This window comes from Branchiostoma belcheri, unplaced genomic scaffold (assembly GCF_001625305.1).
Source record: "Branchiostoma belcheri isolate BF01 breed outbred unplaced genomic scaffold, Haploidv18h27 scaffold174, whole genome shotgun sequence".
Classification (NCBI taxonomy): domain Eukaryota; kingdom Metazoa; phylum Chordata; class Leptocardii; order Amphioxiformes; family Branchiostomatidae; genus Branchiostoma; species Branchiostoma belcheri.
Window position 1 is genome coordinate 309,188 of NW_017803202.1, and position 26,836 is coordinate 336,023.

Sequence of the window (26,836 nt, forward strand, 5' to 3'; positions counted from 1 at the left end):
ACTTGGCTGAACATACTAACATCACGGTCACATTTGCCATGGGTCATGGCAAGTTTCGAGCAGGCTTTCCTAGAAGCAAGATATTCCTTTCCAAACAGACAAATGTTTTCAGAACACATTAACAAGTATCTCAAGAATGCCCTCAGTGTGCTAACCTGGATGCCAGACTGTTTCAGATGTCATTATCATGATAATACTCCAGTCAGTCAGTATGTCTAGAATGTGACAAAACTTTATTGAGTTCCATAATACCGATGTAACTTCAATGTGTATAATCTTAAATATGCATAATGATTGCAAACGAAGTCGTTTCAAATATTGTTGAATGATATGTAAATGCTATCTACTTAAAATGTCATATAGACTTAAGTTACTGACATAAATGTTGTCATCGCGAAAAATTACATGCAGACACCCAGAATATTTTCCTCTTGACCGGCAAACTCCAGTTTGAGACCACATGACGTTCTTTGTTTGGATTGCAAACTCTTGTACGAGTCCTACATACATATGAATAACAATGCTTCCTGCTACATACAGTCATATCTCACCACAATGGATTATAATATCTGCACCAAAAATCCCCAAACCTTGAGATAAACTTCCCATGTTTAACATGGTAGATAATCACTTAAACGAATTATCATATTGCATCGAAGTATGGTGACTACGGTATGATTGAATTTGTGCTTTATAGTTACAAGCTATAGAGAAACCCAACGAATCCTTGCTTTGCTCCATCATCGAATGCATGTTTGTACACTGTATTTCAAAAAAGCGAATTTCACCCAATAAGGACAAATTATATATATGCATGTAGAAATATGCAGTTAGAAATATCGTTAAGAAAAGAGTTCCGTTCTTATTTTTTTCTGATATCAATACCACCCACAATCCTTATTGAATTCTGTCTAATATACATATCTAATAATTCCCAATCAAAAACATACCCCATTGCATTGTTTTCAATAATAATTTCACCTCAATCCCAACTTCAATAACAGAATGATGCGTAATAACATAAATTCAGTGAGTGACAGGTCTTTCTTTTTTTTAAAAACTTTTCTTAAGAACACTTTCCTTCCTTTCTTCCTTCCATGATTCTTTCTTTTTTTCTTCTTTCTTTCTTCAAGAGCGCCATTTCTTCTATTGTTATCCCATTGCCTAGGTTACGACAATTTCTGGGGGTTTCCCTTCTTCTGGTTTCCCCTCCTCCTTCTTCTCCTCTTCAGCAGGCTTCTCCTCCTCCGGACTTGCCTCCTCCGGAGTCGCCTCCTCTGTACCGACGTGGTTTTCTGCAGGCTCCACCGTTTCCATGGCGACCTCCTCGCCAGCCGGGATGAGGATGATGGCGTCGTTGTCCTCCTCGGCAGGCAGCGCGGCGGTCTCCTCCGGCCGCGGCTTCAGCTTCCACTTCTTGATGTACTTCTTCAGGAACGCCTTCGTGCCCTTCACTCCTTGCTGCAATGTAGAACAGAAAAATTCAGTCAAAAATTGTGTGAAGTGAAGAGTGGAGGTGCTTTTCCCAAGGGCAGGAATCGAACTCTCTCGGTTCTGAGCTAAACACTCTGCTGTTACACCACACAATCCCACATGTGTTTTAACATTCAAGGCACATTGAGCGTAACCTCTAAGATTCCACCATTGCTGTACACTCCACAATGGCCAAATCCTGCCCATCCATCTACAATCCCATGCTAGCCCTTATAAGCAACAGCCTTCTTCTGTTTCAACAGTCATGTCTTCATGTGATTCAACACAATAAGGAAACTGAACATGGTGACCAGTTCCTTCAGCTCAGAGTGTCCTGCTACTTGCTACATAATCTAATCCAACACCACAAGGTGTCTGTCATAGTTACCATTGTGACATCTATCTGGTCCAGGTCATTGACCTTATGTGTTTGGAAAAGAAGAAGAAGCAGAGAAAAAAAGAATATGCTTGTCTTCATGTGATTCAAGGTGCTAAGAAAGTCTTCGTACCTGCAGAGCGAACTCCTTGTCTGCCAGCTCCAGGAACAGATCCGTGGCGTGCACGTAGTCTGTGTTGATGCCGATGGTCCGGTCAAACTCACGCGGCTGGGGGATGGGAAGGTACAGGTTTGGTTTGTTGTTGCTTGTTGTTTGTTTTACTAAAAGTATACACTCAAATCAACATTGGTGTGTTGCCCCTTATCAACAGTGACAAAAGAGTATTGTGGCATTTAATCACTCACTCACTGACTTGCTGACAACACACGTGGCCAGCTTCATGTGACAAAAAGTGTTTGTTGATTTTCTCAAGTGCAAGAGTTTGTTTTTCTATTTTTTACCCTACTGAATTACGGCAACAATTTCTGGATTCTCACATCCCTTTTACAATGCCCACAATTACAAAATGTCATCTATACAATTAAATCAGTATTGCTGAATAGGAGGTGTATCTCTCTTTTGTATTTGAATTTGAGATTGAATTTGATTTGTTAAGGATATACCATCCTGTTTTGTGCAGTCAAGTCATAGTCTTTTGAGACTGACAGAGAATAGGGAGTAAGATTAAGAAAATATGACAGCTGTGACGTAAGCCTACCTCCAGATGGACCCTCTTTGCCAGCAGGTTGAGCAGCTGCTGGTACGACACGTGATACTCGCTGAGAGAGTTGACAGACGTGCCCTGTTCATCCTTCAGGTCCTTCGTCATCAGGGAGTAGCCCTGGTTCTCAAAGAACTGCACAACCTCCTGGTACGTGATCTGTAGGTACAAGACATTGAGTAGTCAAATACTGTAAGTCACTTTATGTTCTTGGAAGCAAAAGTTTGCAGTCTGAGGAAGATTTACATTGTTCTGGGAACTATATGTGACCGTGAAAGTTTGAAAAGCGTGAAAGTACCAAGAAAAAAACAACACAAGCATAATAAGAATGCTATTCCCTTACCTCTCCATCTTTGTTGACGTCGAGTGCATCAAACAGTTGTCCCACAGACACTCCGGCCGGCAGGGATTCTCCGTCATTCACATTTTCTGACTCCTGGGGACCAATGGAGGGGAGAGGTCAGACATTTGTGCACATGGATAAGTGATGGTACTGGGTTTTTGAAAAGCAGTGCTAAGTCACTGAGTCGTGCTACCCTGATTAAAGAACACAGAAATATATCAATAAATAAATAGATAAACAAATAAAGCTAGTGATTACAGATCATTTTCTTCAATTTATTCCTTCATCTTTCCTTCCCTCACTCCAATTGCATTTCCTTCTTTGTAAAATCCGGCCATTCATATTCACTTGGTATTGTTGGTGTACTTAAAGTTTCTGGTTTCCAATAGAAGTAGCAGCACTAAACTACTTAAAGAGGTCAAAACGAACAAAGAAACAAACAGCCAGCTGCACCTTCATGAAGGCATCCTCCAGCTCCTTCCTGTTGATGGTTCCGCTGCCGTCCTCGTCGCTGGTCTTCACGGCGGTCAGGAAGTCTCCGATCAGGTCCTTCGTCCTCTTACGGAACTCCTGAGCACTGATCTTCTCACGCTCTGCCTTGTCCTTGGTGCTGAAAACATGGATAAAGATTTATTTCATTTGGTACAGTGTTTGGACTCACGATGCATTAACTCAATTCTTTTCTGTCATGCATACCACACGTTCAGCATATTCTGCTTGTCCCTGTGCTTGGTGCTGACATGTTGGTATCTTTGCATCATCACTAAATGGTGATGATGCTATCATTGTTTGTCATGTTGTATAGTTAAATCTGCAATAGATCTCAAATTGTGTCAGCTTGGCACTCAGAAAGCTGTATGTAGAAGTTACGTTATTGCATTCAAGGAGACAGTTTTTGCTCAAATTAAGTTTGTTACCAAAAACACAGAACTCACCCAGCCAGTATGGTGTCTGGTCTGATGGTCTTTTTCTTCCCTTCACGGGCCTTCAGTGTGGTTCTCATGTCCTCTGGGTCGTCATTAGAGTACTAAACAAACAAACAAACATAAATACATTAACAACATCAATAAAACTTTTGTTACAACACATACGGTAAATGTTCTCACCTAGAGCTTTTTACCAGTGCCAACATTGTTTACCAGATACCTTTGACCCAGTTTTGACGTGACAAGTCTCCCTGGGTCAGTCTAGTGAGGAAGATCAGAGTGACTGGTCGAAAGCTCTAGGTGTGGACATTTACCCTTTGTGTTGGATCAAAGTTTTAACTTTAATTTTAAACATGTACATGTAGCTACAAACACAGATACTCAACCAACTAATTGATAATACTTTACATACCACCATGACACCAATGGTGGAGTTGTTGTAGGTGTCGAAGCGGTCAGACATCTCATTAACATCCAGCAGTTCTCCCACCTCACCCATCCGGTTAAAGAAGGAGTTCTGACTGTCCATGGACAACCACCAACCTGCAACAGATAAAGACATATGGTTACACACAGACACATGGTCACAAACAGACAGACAGTCAGTCAGTCAGATTGACTGACACACACAGACTCTCCAAACTCTTCCATCCGGTGAAAGAACATGTTCTGACTGTCCATGGACAACCACCAACCTGGAACAGATGCAGACATACGGTTACCCTTAGACAGACAGACACAAACAGATAATCACACACAGGCTCATACAGTCAGACACAGTCACACATGCACACACACAGAGAATATGGTCACACACAGACACACACGGTACTACATTTATTTAGTAGTAGAGTTTCATCCCAGAATTTTGGTGCTCAACATGCATTTTCTTCCCAGAGCTGTGGAGTGAAACTCAGGGCCATAAATAGCACATAAGGGACAATATCAATAGATACAGCTTGTTGTTTTATCATATATCATCATCAGAAGTAAAAATCTTACCATCAAAGGAGTGTATGGGGTAGTTACAGCAGATGCCTCCGTCCACAAACAGACACTCCCGGCCGTTCTTAGTGTACTTCACAGGCTGGAAGAACCCTGGGGAAGAAGAACACAATGGATTAATAAAAACATAACAACAGAATCCTTATGCCTGCAACAAAGATCTATTGCAAAGCAGTATGTACATGTATCTTAATATGGGTAACCACCATTGTCAAAGATCTTATCAAAATATCCTAGAAAACTATATATGAGGAACAGTCCAGGGAGGAAGAAAGAGGGGAAGGCAATGGAAAATGACATCACGGAATGGACCAGCATGACACTAAGTCAAACATTCACACCTTCACTTCGTCAAGTCAAACGTTAACCAACTAGAAAACTGAGAAGGGAGGAGAAAACTGGTTTTCAGATGTTCTGCGGTGCCCAAATGTCCAAATACTGGTAAGTAGACTAAGGGATAAATAGGGGATGATATGAGGTACTGCATTGGACAAGACCAGATGTTAAGACAAGATGTGTTTTTCCTCCCTTCCATGTGTTTCTTGTGGTGACTTCAAATAAACGAATAGATGATAAAGCCATACCAGGAATAGACATGGACATGCGTATGGCGACCCTGATGGGCATGTCCGGAGTGGTCTTGACGTGGCAGTACTCCTCCATCTTAGCATTCAGGTTAGTCACCACGATACACAGCTCTGTCTCGTACAGCTTGTATAGCTGGAATGAAAGACAGAACATTTGTATACCTTCAGTTTACTCATTCATTTGCTATGCACATCAGTCTTTTTTATCAAGCCATTTAGTCATTATCAGCCATTAACTTGTGTATTCATTCTTTCACTCAATTTCCATGCATTCATTCATGGTTACTTATTCACTGACTACCGGGGTAGTATTCATTCTTTCATTCACTTTTCTTTAACACATTCATTCATTCACTCACTTTTTGGCTATCATCCTGGGGCCATGTCATACAGGGTTGTGCCAATGGCAATGATCTTCAAACTTAAGGCGATGGCAATGTTCAACAAGCCAAGTTCAAACAATGAGCCCTGATTGTGGGCTGACGTGAAGGCAGGTAAAGTTAGTGCAATCTTCCTCACCCTTCCATTCCAATTATTTGTCCAATAACCAGTGATTTGCCCACAAATTAGTCTTGTTTTCATTAAAAACTTGCTTTTTACAAGTTCTTATATTGGTAAGTTGGCAGCATATGCCTGCAAAGAGGATCACGAGTCGATTTCCGTGGCAAATGAACTGTATCAGCTCGTGCGTGGATGGCGTTCAGCACCAAGGACAGATGCCTGTACCCTTCGCCTCCCTTTTTTGTAATGGTACAGTCTGCTGTGCTCTTTGACCTTTGCTGCCTGGGAGTATCGTGTGACAGTTTCTCAACAACTCACACCGGCCGGACAACATGCTAAATACCGGGTAAATACGCTTCTGTCGCAAATACTGAGTACTTTTCTTGTTTGTGAAGTGTTCTGGCAACTTTTTAGCGAGTTTTGGGGCCCGAAAGTGTAGAAAGAAGGGTGTAGAGCACTGTTTTTTTATGGGGGAGGGGGGCGATCGCGAAGGGCATCGGGGCTCATGATCTACAGATCATAGGCGGGGTGGTGTAGAGTACGGCGTTATTTGCTTTGTAAAAACATGAATATATCTGTCGTCCGATTGCTCAGTACCGGTTGGATAAAATGTAATCTACGGACGAATGGGACTTTGAGCACGCTTGTAACGTTTAACGTTAGCATATTTTTTCTAGAACACTATCTAGAAGTAGAAACTCCCAACAAATCAAGAGGGGTTATGGATAGTAAAATTCGGTAAAAATAGGACTAAAAATTTTTCCATATCCAGGAGAGTGAAAACTAATTTAATGTAAAATAATGCAAACAATTAGCCAGCGTAGCATAGTCCGATAGAAATAAATTAGAAACACTACTCAGACTATATAGATAGATATAGACTCTGTGATGGGACCCTTTAGCCCCCAGTACAACTGTGTGTTAAGAACAGGTTGGGTCACATTCCTGTGTGTCCCTGATGCAGGAAGCTAGCGGGTCGTACCATATTCATTTCGGGGGCGAGCAGGGGGATTGGGAAAGCCATCGCCATCAAGTGTGCTCGAGACGGAGCCAACGTTGTCATCGCGGCCAAGACGGCAGAACCCCACCCCAAACTTCCAGGGACCATCTACACAGCAGCTGAAGAAAGTAGGTCTTTCTTGAACACCTTAAGAAAAGTAATGGGATCTTTGCTTATACTGTATGTTGACCTTTTGGGCTGAAATGTTTTGCTTTCTTCCAATCTCGCAAAAAAAAGGCAAATCAAAATTTATCATTTGATCATATTAGGTCATGCTAAGTCTCAACTTCCTGCCTCTTGACATATCAGAAAACAACAGAAAATGTTGTTGAGGGATGCCTTTGGGTAGCATTTTATAATGTTGGATTTTTTCTCCAGTTGAAGCAGCTGGAGGAAAATGTCTGCCATGTATCGTGGACATCCGATATGAGGATCAGGTATGAAATATTGTTCCTATATAGCGTATTATAGGTCTCAATATATTCTAACCACTAAACATTGGTGCAGTCACGTCAATGAAGGTTAGACAGCCAGGTAATAAGATACACCAAAAAAAGTTACTCAAGCAACTGGATATGATTTTGGAAACGGTCAGATGTTTCAGCTACATGTAGTATCCACTAGCTTTCTTCAGTTACTACTTTGATTGGTGCAGTCAGCTGTAGAGCATGGTTCAAGGTTATGGACTAATGTTCTGTATTAACCCCCCCCCCCCCCACAGGTCCAGTCAGCAGTAGAGCAGGCTGTGCAGAAGTTTGGAGGGATTGACATCCTGGTGAACAACGCCAGCGCCATCAGTCTGACTGGGACACTGGAGACACCCATGAAGAAATATGATCTCATGAACGGCATCAACGCAAGGGGAACGTATCTCGTGTAAGTTGCTTGTATGGCCCAGCAGTTAGCGATCTTGTGTGAGTCTTAAAGGAATACAAGAAGCTTATTATAGGAACTTATGTCTTAATGAAGAGATTTATGAAGTTTTGAGTGTAATACCAGATGCCTTTCAGCTCTGAATGTTCTAGTTTTTCATACCTTCAATGCATTTTGTCTAAAAACCATTTATTTATTGGTCTGGCTGTTCTCAACCCTCACAGACATGGCAGCCCAACTAGCTAGCGGTTATATATATATATATCTTTGTATAGAAAAAGCTTGCCCTGCTGATATATATATATAGGACATGACAAAAAACACTAATTACAGCAAAACGTACAAGGTGGCTTAACAATTCTATGTAAAAACGTTCATTTTCTTTCCCTGTAGTTCCCAGAAGTGCCTTCCCTACCTCAAGACTGGGAAGAACCCCCACATCTTAAACATCAGTCCTCCACTCAACATGCAGCCTCACTGGTTCAAGGGACACGTCGGTAAGAAATCTTATAAGACATCTTACCAGACAATACAGCATTGGTTCCAATATCTGCTATACTTCCAATTTTGACAAACAACAGGATGCCTTAGTTTAAGCATTGTGGTCTTCTTATGGCTAGAATTGTTTTAAATGTATCTGTATTTCAATGTTCAACTTTGTTGGAAGATTTGTGCCCCAAGAATGTTAGTCAAAATGCTGGAAATGCGAGTTTCTGATTCTGATAATATTGTTTATTTCATGTTTACATTCTAGATGAAACTCTTTTTACCTTCAGGTGGCAGCTGGCTATGTTATAAGGAAAGACATGTCCGAACAAGTAGTGTTATGTGATGTAGAATTCTGCTCTGTAATAATTCTGATGCCATGACCGTTATACCCCAAACACAGCCTACACAATGGCCAAATATGGCATGTCCATGTGTGTACTTGGCATGGCAGAAGAGTTGAAGCCTGACAGGATAGGGGTGAATGCCCTTTGGCCTCTGACTGGTAGGTTGGTGAGGGTCAAGTGTCAGGGAGAGGTTAAAGTTCAGAGGTGACCAGGCAACTATGGTTTTGGCTGTAACTCTGGACTAAATCTTGAATGGAGACTTTTTGTAATTTTTCAAAACTGAAGTAAAATGCCCAAATTTAATGAAATTTGGTTGTAAAGATATTTTGAATACACAAAACCAGTGACCTGTCACCTCTAGCTTAAGTCTCTCTCTGTATGTTGTTTGTTTGGTGTTTGTTTAAGGTATGTTTTCTTCACATTGCTACAGCCTACACCATGGCCAAATATGGCATGTCCATGTGTGCTCTGGGTATGGCCGAGGAATTTAAGGATCATGGGATAGCGGTCAATGCACTTTGGCCTCAAACTGGTACGTTTGGACAGGTAACCATGGTTACAATCAAACCAAAAAATTGAAGATTGATCCTCAAAATGAAATTCAGCGAGACAAGAGTGATCACTACAAGAAATGATTTGTTCCAAATGTGATTGTCTAAAGATTCAAAGACCTAAAATGTGTGAACTTGTCAGACCAATATACAATCAACACCAACTTATTTCTTTGTTTCTCTCACAAACCAGCTTCAAAATCAAGCTGAAGAAAACGCATGGTTGGAAATGAATATTGGAAAATACCTCCAAAAGAGATAAAACTGCAACCTCAGAACTTTAATTAAAGATTCCTGCATGACGAATGCATTAAATGTTTCCATTTTTAAGCTAACTGGGAGTTCAGTTAAGCTAAATGAAGACAAGAAAATGCATGAAGGACGTAAGATCTTTTTGACTGTCAAGAGACAAAGTAACACTCACTTTGACAACAAGCCATTTGTAGACAATTGTAATGTAGGACAACAATATCTGATATGTTTGATTGATTTTGTTTCTCCCAGCCATCTCCACAGCTGCTATGGACATGCTCGCTGGCGTTGATGCGCAGAAGCAGTGTCGTAAGCCTGAGATCATGGCGGACGCTGCTTATGTCATGGTGACGCGGGACAGTAAGTCCTACACGGGGAACTTCGCTATCGACCAGGATGTTCTGAAGGAGGAGGGGATACAGGACCTTGACCAGTACTCATGCGTTCCAGGTATGGGTCGGTCTTCTTCTCCACTCAAAATACAGATTTGACTCTACAAAAGCTAGGAAACCATACTTCCTAGAATAAAAGGCTATTGCAAAGTGATTTTTCTAACATAGCTACAGCATCTTTGATGCCATTGTCCATATTAGGACTGGTGATTTTGCCCATATTTGGTGGTGTTGTCCAAATTTGGTATTGTTGACTACCCTGGTTACCAAACCTATTATAGCTCCCGAGTCCTACATCGAGAGGATGTAGGACTTGGGAGCTATAATAGGTTTGGTAACCAGGCTAATTGTTGACCATATTTGGTGATGTTGTCCATATTTGGTGGTATTGTCCAAATTTGGTAATATTGTCCAAATTTGGTTTTGTTGACGATATTTGGTGATATTGTCCATATTTGGTGATGATTTCCATAACATCAAGTCTTTGTGTCCTAAAGAAGTTTGTTTTGTTTATTTATCGATCTATTTTTTTTTTTAAATTTCCAGGCCATCCCCTGATGCCAGACTTCTTCCTGGACATCACAGCAGAGGAGCTGAACAAGGATCTCCCCCAGGCGGCGGCAGGTGGCGCGTCACAGGCGGCGGCAGGAGGACCCGCCAAGACATTTGAGGTCATCAACAGCCTCGTGTCTGAGGACATCCTCAGCACTGTCAAGGGGGTCTTCCAGTTTAACCTCACAGGTAAGTTCAAGGACTTTCCTTCATAGCAAGCTGCTAGGTAGGACAAGTTCTTACAGGGGAGTTAGGACTGGCTGCTTCCTTCTAATAGTCTGACTGTATCAGGCTTCTTTGTAAATGACATTATGTCATGCTTGGCCTCTTCGGCTGTGATAACATTTGATACTGGTGTTCCAGCCCATTTGATAACTTAAGTTTAACTTATCACTTAAGCTTCTAACTGATATCACATGGGCTTCTAATACTCATCACACAGGCTCCCAAAAGTTCCATAAAATAATTTGAACACACTTTTGGCATATTTCGCATTGAATTGTGTGTTTTTTCAGAATGGTATGACCATTGTATGACATTCACCTATGTCAAGATCTTACTCTAGATTAAGTTCTGCCAACAGTACAATGGAAACACCTGTGAAGGTATCTGTATCTGTACAGCAGGTATAACATCCCTTTGGCGTAACACAAGGTATCAACTTAATGAACCATCTTCCCCCAGGTGCAGAGGAAGGCACCTGGCACCTGGACCTGAAGAACACGCCAGGTGGGGGCGGGGCGGGGGAGCCTCCCTCAGGTAAACCTGACGTGCTGATGACCCTGGACTCGGCAGACTTTGTGAAGATGTTTGCAGGAGAACTGCAGCCGACACAGGCCTTCATGTCGGGAAAACTGCGCATCAAGGGGGACCTGGCCATGGCTATCAAGCTGGAGAAACTCATGGGGCAGATGAAGTCTAAGTTGTAGTAGGAAGTATCCAACAGGCTGCTGTGAAAGTTGTAATGCTACAATGTAGTTACCTGATACTGTAAATTCATTTATTTCCATGTGGACAGAAGAAAGGAGGCTTTTGCGGTGTTCATAGATAGTTAAAACAACGTTGTAGAACAGTACTTCAATAACTACATTTGAAACATACTTCCAGTGTGAAAAAAAAACAGTGAACGTATCCATAACAAGATACTGCCATATTGCCACACTATATTCACTGGTAGGTTGAGTGTCAGTGTTATTATGAACTGAGGAATTTGTGGGGCAAGTAAAATCATCATGGGAAAATGTTCAATAAGCTTCAGTGAATGTTCTAGTACATATACTTTACAACGAAAGTCTATACTATAGTGCCTGGATTTTGTACCCAGCCATAATACATAGAGCAGAAAGACAGAAAATAGATGCCCTATGTGGAAAATATTGTATATTACAAATTTAAAGGCTTTGTTGTAATTTTTATGACTCTAAGTGCTCCTGTTCAAAGACATTATGTCACCTATACTTGTTGACCTATGCTGCAAACAATGCAAATTAAAACATGTCTTGACTATCTCTACATTCTGTATTCAGCTTACCTGTTATTATCGTCTATGAGTCTAATTTCGTTGTGTAGGTATGAAAAATAAACCAGGTGAGTCAATGCCTCAGAACTGTTAGTTTTGTTCTTGTTGACTTTGTAGAAATCCTTGCAATTTCATTGAATTATAATTATGTTTAATAGCCAGAAACGTAACATTTTATCATTCAGTAAAAATCTATTCCTGTGCAAGGCTTTCCTTCTCTGATATACTTTTATTAATGGTGTAATTAGACTTCACAGTATATACCCCCTTCTCTTTAAATGGTTTATTCCTTAGAATAACCCTTGACCTTTCACCTAGTACCTCTTGGGGTGAGTGACCTTAAGGGCAAGTGGAAAGCACAGTCACAGGTGATCACAACACAACCATGCAGAACACTGGGTAAGCTTAAGCTTAAGTAATTTCTCAAGAAATCTTCTAAGTAAGCAAGGAAGTTAATTTGTTTTTAGATCTCTCCGCTTAATTAAGTTTACACAGGGATTGTTGTATGTTCTTAAATTAGCCCAAAGATCATGTTTACAAAGGCTTTAAGTACAGTAGCCTCTTAGTACTATACCAGAATGGAGGCAGGAAATTATATGTTCAAGCCAGGAGCCCCTAGAATTACATGAGTCTGATGACCACTGTGTTTTCCAGAACTAACCACAGTGTTTGGAGAGGTTCTTGTCACCTAAATGTGTACCTGTGTTGGATCATGTTGTTTATGTATGGTTATAACCTTCTTAGATATTAAGTTAACCTCTTTCCCCAGTGTTTTTAGGCATCCAGTTTTTTTACTAAGTTAGACTACAGGACACTGAGTAGCATTAGGAAACAGCTGAACATGGAATTATGTCTACATTTTATTAGTAATTTGCAAGCAAGGTATGTGCAACAAATATTGATTTATTGTATTGGATGTCTGCCAATAGCAACATTTCATAAATGTTCGTCATCATGTTAGCTCAGAACACAGGATATTGCAAATAGAATTGATAGAGAACAACAATATGCACACCTTTGTACATAATATTATGTGCAGAGCCTTAATTGTTTAAACCTGCAATATTATGTGTCGAAAAATGTATTCCAGGGAGCTAGCGGGTCGTACCATTTTCATCACGGGGGCGAGCAGGGGTATTGGGAAAGCCATCGCCATCAAGTGTGCTCGAGACGGAGCCAACGTTGTCATCGCGGCCAAGACGACAGAACCCCACCCCAAACTCCCAGGGACCATCTATACAGCTGCTCAGGAGGGTGAGTCTGATATTCCTCATTTTTGTTCAAGTGAAACATTATAAAACATATTCAACTAAACTCTAGATCTTAGCCATGGTTGAAAATCAAGCTAATAAAAAAGGCCTCTGAATCAATTGCTTGTCTTAATTCAACAACTTAAGAAAATGTGAATTGCTGATTTGAAATTTTTACATGAGGCTCGTGATGCTTTTTTTAGGGGGAAGGGGAGGGCTGTTCCAGTGTTTCTTGCTAGCTCTACTGTCAGCTTCAACTAAAACTTATGACTTCACCTCAGAAATTTATAGGTCAGATTCTGAACGTTGACCTTCCCTAGTAAGTTGTAGCCTAACCAGTTTGAAGATGGTTCTGGATGATCTGTTACAAATTTCTTACAGTTGAGGCAGCAGGAGGAAAATGCCTTCCATGTATAGTAGACATCAGGTTTGAGGACCAGGTCCAGTCAGCAGTAGAGCAGGCTGTGCAGAAGTTTGGAGGGATTGACATCCTGGTGAACAACGCCAGCGCCATCAGCCCCACAGGAACCCTCCACACGCCGATGAAAACTTACGACCTCATGAACAACATCAACGCCAGGGGCACCTTCATGGTGTGAGTGGGGCATGGTGTTGATTAACTGATTGATTGATTGATTGATTGATTGATTGATTGATTGATTGATTGATTGATTGATTGATTGATTGATTGATTAATTGATTAATTGATTGATTGATTGAACTATAGGAGTTACTAGAAAAGGGTAGTCTCCACCAGACTCCTTTGCAGGCAAGCTGGACCCTCTATGGCCGGCCAACTCCTCTGGCCAATAATGTCCCCCTTAGCCGATTTCTACTATCTATACAGCCTGCAAAGGAGTCTGGTGGAGACTAAGAAAAGGGGTGCTAGTGTCACTAAAAAGAAAACAAAGTCACTAGAAGACAGGCAAAAAATTTCAAGTTATCAAAACACTTGTTTCCATTAGAATCTTACAAGACTTAGATTCTTAGAAGTCTAAACTGATGGACAATTCTTTCTTCGTGTCCAGGTCTCAGAAATGCCTCCCCTACTTGAAGAAAAGTAAGAAGAACCCCCACATCTTAAACAACTGTCCTCCTCTGGTCATGGAACCCAGGTGGTTCAAGGGTAATGTTGGTAAGGATCAAACTGTCAGAAATTTCTAGCTGAGCTGCATGCATAAAACTTGACTGTGTTCAAAAAGCACAAAGCTCTGCTATGTTGAAAAGAAAGCGGCCAAACTGACTGCTTCATCTGCAATTGTGAAATATCAGAAACAAACTGCTTCATGTGTTTGAAAATGGTTTGCTCCAGGACCTACATTACAGCTAGAATGTCAGTGAGTCTACCCCAGCAAACTGGATTGGCAATCTTTCTGAATAACTAACTGTCCAAATTAAATGCAACATCCCATTCTTTGTGATATTATTTTTTCTTCCAGCCTACACCATTGCCAAATATGGCATGTCCATGTGTGTGCTGGGGATGGCAGAGGAGTTCAGGGATGATGGGATAGGGGTCAACGCACTCTGGCCTAAGAAAGGTACCTGGAAACTGCTATCCTCATAATAGTACAAGTCACACAAAAACCATTTATAGCAAAGACAGGACTTAAAAAAGCAACAAACCAAATAGATACAAGCAAACCCAGCAATTGTAATACACACCACCAATTAATCTTATGTGGTTTAAGTCTGATGAATTATGATGTATGACAAACAACACTAAAAATATACAACGTCGTGTATATGACGTGTGTGACAAAATAGAAAAAAAATTGAAATAGAAAAATGTTCACATCAGCAATTGAAATCAAATCAATTTAGCTGACACAATACAGTTATAGGCTGATTTAATGATCTGTTGTTGTTGCCATAGCGATCTTCACAGCTGCCACAGACAACATTATTGGATTTCCTCGGCACATGTGTCGAAAACCAGACATCATGGCGGACGCTGCGTACTGGATCCTGACTCGGGACAGTCGAACCTTCACGGGGAACTTTGGTGTTGATGAGGACATCCTACGACAGGCTGGGGTGGTGGATTTCGAGCAGTATGCATATGTACCAGGTACAAAACATTTGTATCTAGTCTTTTACTGGACCACTGGCATGTTATCTATGTAACATCTGTGTCCATAATTCACCAGGGTCCATAATATCACCACCTTGACTTGAGAAACAGTGTGCTTAAAGATATTTTTATTGCAACATACTTTTGGTATGCACTCCTTCACACGTCAAATGTATATACCTAGGGTATGTATAAATATCTTTAATCACACTATTTCTCAAGGTGGCAATATTATGGACCCTGGTGATATTTTGGACACACATGTTATAATATTATGGAAAATTTCTACTTTTTCCACCTTACGAAGCCTGACAGAGGCTAATTCTCGCCATCATTTAAAAAAAAACTGTAAGTACGAAAACCCCATTTCACTAATCAGCCTTCTGCTTTTCTTGCAAAGGCAATCCCCTGATGCCCTGTGGCTTCTTGGAACATACACAAGACGAGATGGACCAGAGGCTCCACCTGATGGGCCATGACGGAATTGCAGGCACAACCAAGGCTAGCAAGTTGTAATGATGAAGAACAATGCATTCTGGTTTGGTTCTGGTTATTGCTCTACAGTTGGTCAGTAACCTGCAAGCAATTTTTTAAAAACTGATACAAGTACATTGTATGATAAATTAAATGTAATTGTAATACATTTATGCAAATAGGTTTGCCAACTTTTGTTGTACATTTGCATTTTCTATGATCATGAATAAAGCCTTTGGATGACAGTGATGAGTCATAGCTGGTTTTAAGTGTACTATCCTCTAATACTAGTACATTGCCAAGGTAATAAGAACTTCTAAAAGTGTTGAACTTCTTAAAGCAATAAACTGGAATACACATGTGTTGATTGACTGATATGTCAACAGTCATTGTGTTATAGAATGTTCTTTGCAAGAACAGTAAGAAAGGTACTAGACGTATACAACTCAACAAACTGACATACATGTAGTTTGACTCTGACATTATACAATCATCAGGCCTGTAGAACACTCTGTCCCCTTCTCCTGAATGGTACATCCCATGACCTTTCACCCTGTGGGGGCAATGACCCACAGGGCAGGTGTAAAGTCCAGTGGATTGTAAGCAAAGTAGGCAGTGATCAGGAAGGAGCCATGGAAAACACTGGGTGAGCTGGTTTCTTCTGTGTTATTCCTTGAATTTAAAACTATATCTAATCTTGCATATGTGGCTATAGTATATAGCCATATATATATAATCAGACCAAGGGATAGATTGTGGCGATGCACAGTTCATGCAGCACTGAACTGTTTGAATAGTGGCATCCATGATTTAATAGATTCTTCTTGGAAAGACAATGCTAGTGTCCTAGGCTTCTATACCGAACATTATGACTTAGCGCCAGGGCCAGTCTACTAAAGAGAATAATTTACTGAAGAATAATGCAGGTGCATTTTTTTCACCATTCAATACAGAGCATTATTAAAAAGAGTAGCATTTCAATTGACCACTGTCATTTTTCAGGAAGCTAGCGGGTCGTACCGTCTTCATCTCCGGGGCGAGCAGGGGTATAGGGAAAGCCATCGCCATCAAGTGTGCTCGAGACGGAGCCAATGTTGTCATCGCGGCCAAGACAGCAGAACCCCACCCAAAACTCCCAGGGACCATCTATACAGCAGCTCAGGAGGGTGAGTTCTCAAGTTACTATTTTATAGTAGGGTATTCAAGAAGGGAAAAATGCATATAAACTGTTGTGAAAGGATGAGATCCTCTCCTACTTAGTGTGCATAGTTCATTGGTTGGTGACCCTGTCTCTGAACCAATACCAGTTGTAAGTTTGAATCCTGGTTTTGTTGCTCACCCAACATGTGTGCTACTAGAAACGGTCACAATCCTTGGGACAGGACGTTGAGGATAATAATGAGTCACTGTTCATTTCACTTGTTGAAAATAAGCTAGAAGAATTTCCCCGGTACAATGAACCTGTAAATACTGTTATATATAGCATCTGTCTTCTCTGTCACATACAGTGGAAGATTAGCTAACGTACTTTTATTTGAGTTTTGGGTCTGATCTAAAGATTTCTTCTCCATACAGTTGAAGCAGCAGGAGGAAAATGCCTGCCCTGTGTAGTAGACATCCGGTTTGAGGACCAGGTCCAGTCAGCAGTAGAGCAGGCTGTGCAGACGTTTGGAGGGATTGACATCCTGGTGAACAACGCCAGCGCCATCAGTCTGACTGGGACGCTGGAGACGCCCATGAAGAGATACGATCTCATGAACAACATCAACACCAGGGGGACATTCATGGTGTGAGTGGGGGTAGTTTTTTCTCTTAGCTTTTCAGTGAAAGATGTTGGTAGGTAGGAAGATAGAGAGGGCTCCATGGTTAAAATGACAAGGAAATTACATCAGGAAGTTGTAAAAAAGATTGCATAAAATATACTGGAACTTTTAGGGGGCAATTTTTTGGTGGTATCAACTGTTATATCGAAATACATTCGCAACTCCAGCATGTTTTGTAACAGTGCACAATGTAATATTTGTTCTGTATGCTGCACAATACTGGCACATGCAGTATGTGCTCCATGTGTATTGTACAGTACTTGCATTGGGAATCTAAATCAAATCAAATCTCAAATGTGTCCCAGACTTGAAGCTTGTACAATTTTTTCTCAAGATGTTTTCCCCTCCCTGTCCAGGTCTCAGAAGTGTCTCCCACACTTGAAGAAGAGTCGTAAGAATCCCCACATCTTAAACATCAGCCCTCCTCTCAACATGCAGTCTCACTGGTTCAAGGGACATGTCGGTATGGCATTTTCGTTGTATATTTTTTTAAAGTTAAAACTCTTGTTCCAACACAAAAATTTCTCTCACCTATCTCTAGCTTTTAGTTTTGACCAGTTACTCTGGTCTTCCTCAGTAGACTGACCCAGTGAATCTTTGTATATTTGTTTGTTTTGTTTATAGATGTGACAAGGCAGTACCATATGGTGAATTTTGTGAGCTGAAGATTGAAATTCCAGGAATTTGTGTCCTTTTCCAGCCTACACCATGGCCAAATATGGTATGTCCATGTGTGTGCTGGGGATGGCAGAGGAGTTCAGGGATGATGGGATAGGGGTCAACGCACTCTGGCCGAGAACAAGTAAGTAGCAAAGTAAAATACTTTAAAAGTAAAGTGCCTTTAAGGCCAAGTAAAGTGCCTTTTGCAAGAAATGGGCACAATGTTGGCATCCCTACAGCAGGTGCAAAAATTGTGCCCTAAAGGACCTACTAAGTATTTCATCAGTTGACTTAGGTTAAGACAGAGGCAAATGGCGAGCTACCATCAATCCCCAGCATCAGCGTGCAAGCACACGTAACCCTCGGAACAAGGGGAACAACAGACATTGAACTGGATAGAGAGAGAGAGAGAGAGAGAGAGAGAGTTCCTATCCTCAGTGCTACTAGTACTGTTTTTGTCTGTGTGTCACAGCTAAGGTTGTGATGAATGCCGTCTCATAGCCGTGATATTTATACCCTAGCCATCGGCACAGCTGCTATAGACGTTACAGGGAGGGGGAGGGGAGGCAGCCGCACCACGGACATCATGGCGGACGCCGCGTACGTTATGCTGACACGGGATGGACGGTCCTACACCGGAAACATCGCCATTGACGAGGACGTGCTACGGGAAGCCGGGGTGCGAGACTTCGAGAAATACTCCTGTGTACCAGGTGGGGACTTCAGAATGTCTTTAAGATTCTTAAAACTCATTCTTTTCTAGAACTATCACAGAGTGGAACTCGCTGCCACCAAGTACAGTAGGGGCATTATCATTAGATAGCTTTACAGATGGTAGGCCAAGTCTGAGCCTCTACTGGGCCTTCCTAAGTAGATATAGAATGTAAGTACCTGTAGAATTGATGGCAAAAATACAATTTAGAGTGACTGAATACTTTTAAATTAAGTAATTGGCCAGAAGAATCCACCTGATAAGACAGAGTAATTGACCAGAAGAGTCACGCTGGTAAAGAGCTTCAATACTTGGAGTAGGTGTTACATTTTGGGCACATGAAACCCTTCGGTGGACAAACTTTCCAAGCAAATTTTTCTCCCTATTTGGCTGAATTTTACTACTTTTCAGCCAGCATTATTTAATACATTGTAGTTAATATTTGGACACCAGTGCATGTTGCAGATGTTGTGCCCTGCAGACATGTACATACCTGAAGCAGACTACTCAGGTGATCCATCACAGACTATTACAGAACAATCCAGGCATGATGTTGAGAGATACCACTCTGGTGGGGGTGCACAGTTACAGTTTAACTTTGTAAAAGGAGGGACCACCATATAACACTTTCGCATTTGTCGTATGATTTTGAAGTGGTGGAATTTTCAAGCATGCTGTGACAGAACTAACTGCTGACAGGGATCTGTCACTGCCTTTTCTGTAACAAGACAGCTAAACTTTGTACAACATATGCAGACTGAACTATATCCCAAGAATGTCCTTAATCTGAAAAAAATTATGAATCTACCGGGCCCTAAGCTAATATATAAGACAGAGCCTAGTTGCCAAATGGCCTACAAAAAGTTACACACAGTCTGTATGTGCTACCAAGGATAATGTCCTGTGTCTTGTGGTTCAATATGAAAAGATTGAATCATGTGTTTTTCGTGTCATTCTCTGAAATAACACTAGTGTTTTCTATTCCTGTTGACACCAGGCCATGATCTGTATCCAGACCTCTTCGTGGATGAAACCATGGAGGAATTAAACAAGCGCCCTCGAGTGACTAGCAGAGGAACTGCAGGGACAAGCAAGACCAGCAAACTGTAGCGGTGGCAAACTTGTTATGTCCAGGCACCATGTTTCAAAGTCACTACCACTGGTAAAAGATATGACAGCATAGAAGTTGGTAATCACATTAAATATGTTAATATAGCAATGCAATTGCTGTAAAGTTGTCTTTTAAACTACCATCCATGACAAAGTATGCACCAAATGTGTTCAACATCCATGATATCACGTACATGTATGGATTTTTCAATACATTCATCCTACTTTTGTGCCAAGGTAAGGCAAGCACTGCGCATGTTGTTTGTTTCATTTTATTTTGTTCATTCATTCTGCCGCTGCGCGCATGACTGCAATGCTGCCATGTTATGCTGAAGGGCAGTTATACAGACTTATCCATCCATCCATAAATCCATCCATCCATTCCTTTAATTTATCCATCCATTCATCCATGCGTTCATGCATCCATCCATGGATTACATTCATTCACTCATTCATGAATCCATTCATCGATCCATTCAATGATTTATCCATCCATCCATCCACCCTCCCTACCTGTGCGAATGTGATATCAGCGTTGCCTGTCTTCTCTGCCAGGATCTTGCCCAGCCAGTCCAGGAACTTCTGTCCCTTGTAGATGCCGTAGCCCTTAATCATGTTAGGCATCATGCTCAGGTAGGCCAGCTTGCTGTCTGTAAGGAACATGGAAAATTACCTTCATGTTAGCAGGTTTTGTTTTCAGTGTGTTTGTTAGTAGTTACTTCAATACAATAATTATCATCATCACGATGCCTCCGGATTTTAATCTGGTGAGGTATGATTGATAAAGTCACTCCAGTACCCCCTGTCCCTCATGGTGGACACTAGTCTAAGAGCAGTCCCTGTGAGACCAGTGTCTTTCTCTATCATTGACAATACAGTAGAGTCACAGGAAGTGAGGGGGAAATGGTGTAACCACAGACTGACAGGAAGGTCTGAAGGTCCAGCCAAAAAGCCGATGCTTGCTGGGCCCTGATCAAAAACAGCAGAGAGGTGTTTAAAAGGTATTGATGGCATAGGGACGGCCACGAGTGGCAAGCTTTTGGGCAACCATTGTGGTTTGACTACCCGAGGAAAGTTGACACCCGACAGTCAGGTTACTCAAGTAAAAGGCAGGAACGTCAAAGATAAGAACCTATTCTACTTTCAAAGATGACGTATAGAAGCTTTCGTCCGTGAGCCAGGCAACAGAGGTCTTGGTAGACCAAGAAAATTTTGGACGGAGTGTGCCAAGTGTGAAGCCCATTTCTTATTCAATAGAAAATGTGAAAGATCAGAATCAATTTTTACCTTCAAAGATGACGTAGAAGCTCTCGTCCGTGAGCCCGGCCACCTCCTCAGGTGTGCTGCCGAGCGCGAGCAGGGTGGCAGGGATGGCGCCCGTCCCCACGCCTCCAAACCGCTTAATTGTCTTCAGCACTCCGAGCGCCTGGAGAACCTGTGGGGACAGAATTGGAACCATTTAGTACAGTTAAATACAAACTGAACCTGTGGGCACAGGACTGGGGGCATTTAGTACAGTCCCAGCGTAGCAGGGATGGCACCCATGGGGACAGAGTTGGAACCATTTAGTTCAGTTCCAGTTCCAATGCTAAGCGTTGTGGCCCCCTCCTAAATTTAAAGCTAAGCGTTGCTGGGGTCCCCCCATGCAGACCCAAGCTTGTAGATGATAAAACAGAATGACCAGTCCTGCCACTTGCTACATAATGTAATCCAACACCAGAAGGTTTCTGCTACAGCACCAGTTACCATGGTGATGGCAGTCTGGTCCAGGCCATTGTTTGGAAGAAGAAACAGAGCAAAACAATATGTTTTCCTTTTGTGAACGTGGACATAATAAAAAGGTTGTCCGGTAACGAACCTTGGCTGCCCCGGCGTATGCCAGCCCCCTGTGTCCCCCGGCTCCCTCCAGAACCAGGTTCTCGAACGGGAAGTCATAGCGCGCGAACTTCCCCCTGACGTCATCGTCCAGCATCCCCTCCAGGTTAAACTCGATCCTCTGCTTCGGGCGGAACTTAGAGAACAGAGAGTCCATCATGTTCGGCTTCGCCAGCGCCTTCTCGTTGTTGTCCTTCGCAAATCAAACAAAAAATGAAGGTTAGACATCCAGGTAATGAGATACACTCACTGTAGTGGGTGCTACTTTCAAAACCTCTGCAGTTGCTTGTCAATGAGTAACTTTCCTCGTGAATTTCGAGATAAAGTAGCCTTAAGTAGGGGGGAAAAATGTACCGGGAAGCATGTTTAAGGAGAAAATTTTCTGCCTTCCGGATGTCGCAGGCGGGTGAAATATTCAGGAGATAAAAAAACTCTCCGCGTACTATAAGAAAGCCAGTATAAAAGGAGAAACAAAACTTCAAGCCTTCCAAAAATAACAGTTGTAACCAATATGTGTATTGGTCACATCTTACCTTCGGTGGCATCTTAGAAGCGTCTCTGATGATGGCCATCATGCCGGCGAACGGGTTGCTTCTCTTGCGCTTCGGCTCGTCGTTTTCTGACTTCTTGAAGCTGAACTTGCGGGACAGCGTCTCCAGGAAGGACGGTTTCCTCTCCAGCGGTTTCACCTCGTCTGGAACTTCCAGGGAATTTGAAGCCCTCTCGCTCGCCTCGTCATCAGACAGCTTCTTGTAGAACTCTGTGTTGTCTGTCGCTGGAGTGGTAGGGGAAGACAGTGTTAGATTTTTGTGAGAGCGATCTCAAAAAAATTTAGCCAAAAAACTCATGAACAGTTCAGTTCCACTGGTCATGACATAAGACAAACGTACTGTGCAGTATTTACAGGTCCATTGTACATATACATGTACTAGGAAAATTCCCCGAGACCTTTTCGACAAGCACAATGATGTACCTGTTCTGAGGACTGCAAGCCTTTCCAATAGTGTCTGCTGTCATTGAAAAAAAAGCAGCAGAACCTTCCCATCAAACGTAACAAATGTGTAAACCGTACCTCCTTCTGCCGGTAGCTCCCCCTCGTTGCTGAAGTCAATGGTTGCTTCCATCGCATCGCCGTCTTCCGTGACTGCTGCATCATCTAAAGAAAGATAAAAATTCACAATCGATACATCATCAATGTCCTGATTGTTTACCGGTACAATAGCTTAATCAGAAAGAGTGCTCGTTTTGCAACCGGGAGGTCGCGAGTTCAAACCCCGTGCAGGCCATTCCAAAGACTTCAAAAGTGGTAGTACTGCACATTGCTTTCTCTGCTTAGCACTCAGCATGGTCCATGAGAAAGAGTATGGGAAGGTCAAACACACACAACTACCAGCAGACTAGCCCTCTGCTGTAGTGCTTGTACAACTGTGTGGCCTACTGAGGGCTACAGAAATAGAGATGGGTACCATCCCTATGCTCCGCAAGGTACCTTCAGCAGGCTATGAGTCTTCATATCACCGGTGCACCGTGGATGATGTCAGTAGTTTTAGAGGGTGATGCACCTTTCCAACAATGTGAACCCTAAAACGACATTGTTACATGAAGGTAGTCCTGTTAGAGATGAGGGTTAGAACACACTGTGCCCCGCTACACAGACAGTCTACACGTAGTTCACCTTTTTCTGCCTCCGCCACTACTTCGTCTAAAGCGCGAGTAGGATCGTCGTCTGGGGCAGGCGCTGGAAGGGAATACCATTGAACATTATCATTTCCCCTACCCGAACTATAGAGATTCTTTGCTTTTAGGATCTTTGCCAATACAATTGACGATTCCCGATCGGAGTCTGTATTTTCTAAGACAGTTGCTAAAAGACGGAACTTTTCAACCCCGCGATTCATGTACCTTGGATGTACCTTCCTAATACATGTACATCCCCGCCATCCAGAGACTCAGATTGCGCTCCTGCAGGATAGCCTGCGCGCCAAACTGTTTCCAGGGCCCGTTCTGTGGCTCCAGGGCCAACATGCCCCCAAGGAATACCACAACCCTCTCAGATAGACCCTGGCTAACTCTGGACCTAGCGTGCTGTGGGTCTAGCAGACTATGGTTATGACTCTGGGCCCAGACTACCCAGTCACAGATATGTCTAACCTGCATTGGGAGGCGGTGGAGGAGGTGGGGGTGGTGGTGGTGGAGGGGCGCCATCCTCGGCCGGCGGTGTCTCTGCTGCCGGGGCCTCTGGTGTGTCGGCTGCGGGGGTCTCTGCCGGGGCGTCTTCCGCCTTGTTCACGGTCCCGTTCTTCTTATCCTTCTTCTTACCCATCTTTCTGTCAGGGGAGACAGATCATTGATAAGTTATTCAGTTACTTTATTTACCAGAAACCACTGGGGTTGTTTTCTCTGTTAAGACTAGTGGGAGATTAGCTGGATCGAGATCACCCTCTTTTCCTGTCAAAGATCCCTGCAGGCGGGTTGAATTAATGGAAAGATAACATGCAAAGTATTACCCAACGTACTAAATAACTGAGTACAGTAATGTTAAATGTAGTAAAAGTAGCTAAAAACTCAAACTTGTCTCCAGCACTGATTCTGCTGCAGTAACCTGAACTTAGTTCATCGTCTAAAAGTGGTTCTTGGCCTTGTATTGAATCAATCCATTACAAAATTGTACAGACAATGCATGGGTCAGAGTAGAGGGTCCCAAACCCTGTCACTTATTTCCAGTCACAAGATATCAAAACCGGAATTTCCGCTGCAGTACCATACCAAGCTGGTAGGAGGCCTAAAATCTAATCATTTCAATGCCTCATCAAGAGCTACACTCATATAAAATACCAAGACAATCCACTCAGACATTCTAAGTTTATCGTATTCACGCAGACACACACACCTCAAAGCATAACCTTTTAGGCGAAGGTAACTACATTTACTATGATGCTTTCTTGGAAAGTAAACTGAAGAGATCCACACCAGGACCTGGTGAACTGAACCGGGTCGACAACTTCTTTCCCTGGGACCAGAATAATGGCGAGGTCAGCAGAGTATGTTTAGAGTAGGAGGGGTCATCCTGTCAATCAAGATATCTATTTATTGTATAACTTGGTGTCAGCATATAATTATATATAAATACATTCTGCACTCATTGTTCTTGTCAATGTCTGTTTGCAATTAGCTCTCAGGCATGAACTTCTAATAAAGAACCGAACTCAAATATTTATTTCAATATGCATGAAGAAGTAAACAGATTAATTCTACCGTAAATTATGCAACATCACACAACAAGGGACGAATGAAAAAACTCACACTGGTTCAGATAGTTGAGCTCTGTATACTATTAAAACGGCCATTCATACATTTCTAAACTAAAGCCTGCCATAGTGTAAGCATTGAGCTTTGTTTTATTTCACTTTCATGCCCTTTTGTTGATCAAATGATGTACTAATTGTTATTATAATGAGAAAGGAAGCATGCATTGAGTTTCTTTCCATCAACCATCCTCCTTAAGCGTTAAGCATGTTGATGTAGATTTAAATGTTTGATTCCAAAACTTAAGATTCTGGACAGTGGACACTCAGTCGCAATCCACCCTGACTACCAAAACAGGTCTTGCGTTCGCAGGTTGATCGGTTAATTAAAACTTTTATACAGACTACACACTCAGACAAGTTCCCAGTCGTCTGTGCACTGATAAGACAGTAGCCGGGGTCCTTCACAATTAATACAGCCAATTTAGCAGGGTCTATGCATCAGCAGTTTGGTCGGTTTGGCTATAACGTTTCTAAAGATTACACAATTTTTTAGTTTGTGCACTACGTGGACTCTTGGCAACTAGCAATCTAAGCAGGCTCTACCAGTCATGCCTTTGGGGGGGGGGGGTATTTCTGATGGCATCAGTTCTTTGTACTACCAAGGTTTAAGTATTTTGGACCGCCTCCAAAGAGGACTGAACACACATTGTAAGCCACCGTGCCAAAGGCCCGACTCGTACAGCGCGCTCTGAGATAGCTGCTTCTGTCGACCATGCACAATGTGTAAAGCTATTTATTTGGTCTTCATTTGATTACTAGTAGTAACACAAAACCGTAAGATGTTTATCTTCTACTTTGTTTGTCTGCTCAATAATTACTGAAAATTGTTTACGTTGTGTAGATGGAATTCTCTTGAAAGCCTAGAGTTACAAATATATGTACCTTCAGACAAAGCTGTTCAAAATAACACATACTAGTAATGTAAATGGGCCAAGGACTAGTGTTTCCATAAATTAAGTCACTTTACGATCCTAGACGACATATATTAACACTGGTAATGTCGGTATTGTTCAAAATCCCAGTTTTTGTAATTTTCAAATTTTCTGCTTCGAAACAGTGTCCATACTTTGCTCGTAAATGTACATTTTGTAGTACAAATGTATCACAATCATGCAATCGCCAACATTGTCTGTACCTGTGGCACACATACTAGTACATGTAACACAGTGTTTCGGCCTATGGCGAAGGCGTTACGTGTTACAGACTACATCTGCGACTTTCTACCAGTTGTCGCACACGCTCCTCTAAAACATCGTAACACACGCTACAGCTAGGAACTCAGGATTCGTCAAAAATTCACCCAAAGAAAAAGTTCGCCGTGTTAAGTCTAAGAAGTAAGTCGAGGCCGACAGGTGTTGTGGTAGATTTGTTAGGACACAAACCGTCATGGTTGCTTGTCGCTTCACACAGTTGTGCAATGCTAGCTGTACTAAATGCAACAGTTACATGCATACGGGTACGTACCTTTGTAATACTCAAACTCGCACTTTCTTATCAATCCGTTGAGCAGAGGAGTTGAAGGAAAATGTTTCTTGTTGCAGGAAAAGTCGAGTTGTTGTTGCGTTCTCTCTGGACAGGTGTTGATGAACAGCTTACCACCAGCGCACACACAGGAATTTTAATAACTGAGAGAGAGAGGAGGTAG

General features: G+C 42.1%; 3 protein-coding genes across 6 annotated transcripts; 2 read left to right on the forward strand and 1 right to left on the reverse strand.

Moving 5' to 3' along the window:
• Nucleotides 1-885: 885 nt before the first annotated feature.
• Nucleotides 886-26,836, reverse strand: LOC109467040. 2 transcript variants are annotated; one of them, XM_019764936.1, is made up of 17 exons: nucleotides 26,656-26,836; nucleotides 24,035-24,210; nucleotides 23,559-23,621; nucleotides 22,956-23,039; nucleotides 22,417-22,658; nucleotides 21,867-22,076; nucleotides 21,296-21,443; nucleotides 20,522-20,658; nucleotides 5,430-5,565; nucleotides 4,843-4,938; nucleotides 4,253-4,383; nucleotides 3,850-3,941; nucleotides 3,368-3,524; nucleotides 2,915-3,007; nucleotides 2,569-2,730; nucleotides 1,983-2,078; nucleotides 886-1,461 (listed from the first exon to the last, which is right to left on the reverse strand). In XM_019764936.1, the coding sequence occupies exons 2-17, from the start codon at nucleotides 24,204-24,206 to the stop codon at nucleotides 1,165-1,167; spliced, it is 2,316 nt and encodes a 771-aa protein (XP_019620495.1). In that variant the 5' UTR covers nucleotides 24,207-24,210; nucleotides 26,656-26,836; the 3' UTR covers nucleotides 886-1,164. The 2 variants fall into 2 exon arrangements, with proteins under 2 accessions (XP_019620495.1, XP_019620496.1); XM_019764937.1 differs by lacking the exon at nucleotides 23,559-23,621 and having other exon boundaries at nucleotides 26,656-26,835.
• LOC109467052 (hydroxysteroid dehydrogenase-like protein 2) lies at nucleotides 6,213-11,427 on the forward strand. The gene is made up of 9 exons (XM_019764951.1): nucleotides 6,213-6,279; nucleotides 6,898-7,061; nucleotides 7,312-7,370; nucleotides 7,655-7,809; nucleotides 8,200-8,303; nucleotides 8,696-8,797; nucleotides 9,695-9,892; nucleotides 10,381-10,575; nucleotides 11,071-11,427. Exons 1-9 carry the CDS (start codon nucleotides 6,266-6,268, stop codon nucleotides 11,313-11,315), a joined length of 1,236 nt encoding a protein of 411 aa, XP_019620510.1. The 5' UTR covers nucleotides 6,213-6,265; the 3' UTR covers nucleotides 11,316-11,427.
• On the forward strand, nucleotides 12,235-20,343 carry LOC109467054 (hydroxysteroid dehydrogenase-like protein 2). 3 transcript variants are annotated; one of them, XM_019764956.1, is made up of 8 exons: nucleotides 12,235-12,304; nucleotides 12,996-13,159; nucleotides 13,537-13,643; nucleotides 17,386-17,492; nucleotides 17,883-17,989; nucleotides 18,227-18,328; nucleotides 18,708-18,899; nucleotides 19,896-20,343. In XM_019764956.1, the coding sequence occupies exons 1-8, from the start codon at nucleotides 12,291-12,293 to the stop codon at nucleotides 20,006-20,008; spliced, it is 906 nt and encodes a 301-aa protein (XP_019620515.1). In that variant the 5' UTR covers nucleotides 12,235-12,290; the 3' UTR covers nucleotides 20,009-20,343. The 3 variants fall into 3 exon arrangements, with proteins under 3 accessions (XP_019620515.1, XP_019620514.1, XP_019620513.1); XM_019764955.1 differs by lacking the exons at nucleotides 17,386-17,492; nucleotides 17,883-17,989 and adding an exon at nucleotides 14,184-14,290 and having other exon boundaries at nucleotides 13,537-13,750; nucleotides 19,896-20,341; XM_019764954.1 differs by lacking the exons at nucleotides 12,235-12,304; nucleotides 12,996-13,159; nucleotides 13,537-13,643 and adding exons at nucleotides 16,118-16,349; nucleotides 16,706-16,869 and having other exon boundaries at nucleotides 17,279-17,492; nucleotides 19,896-20,336.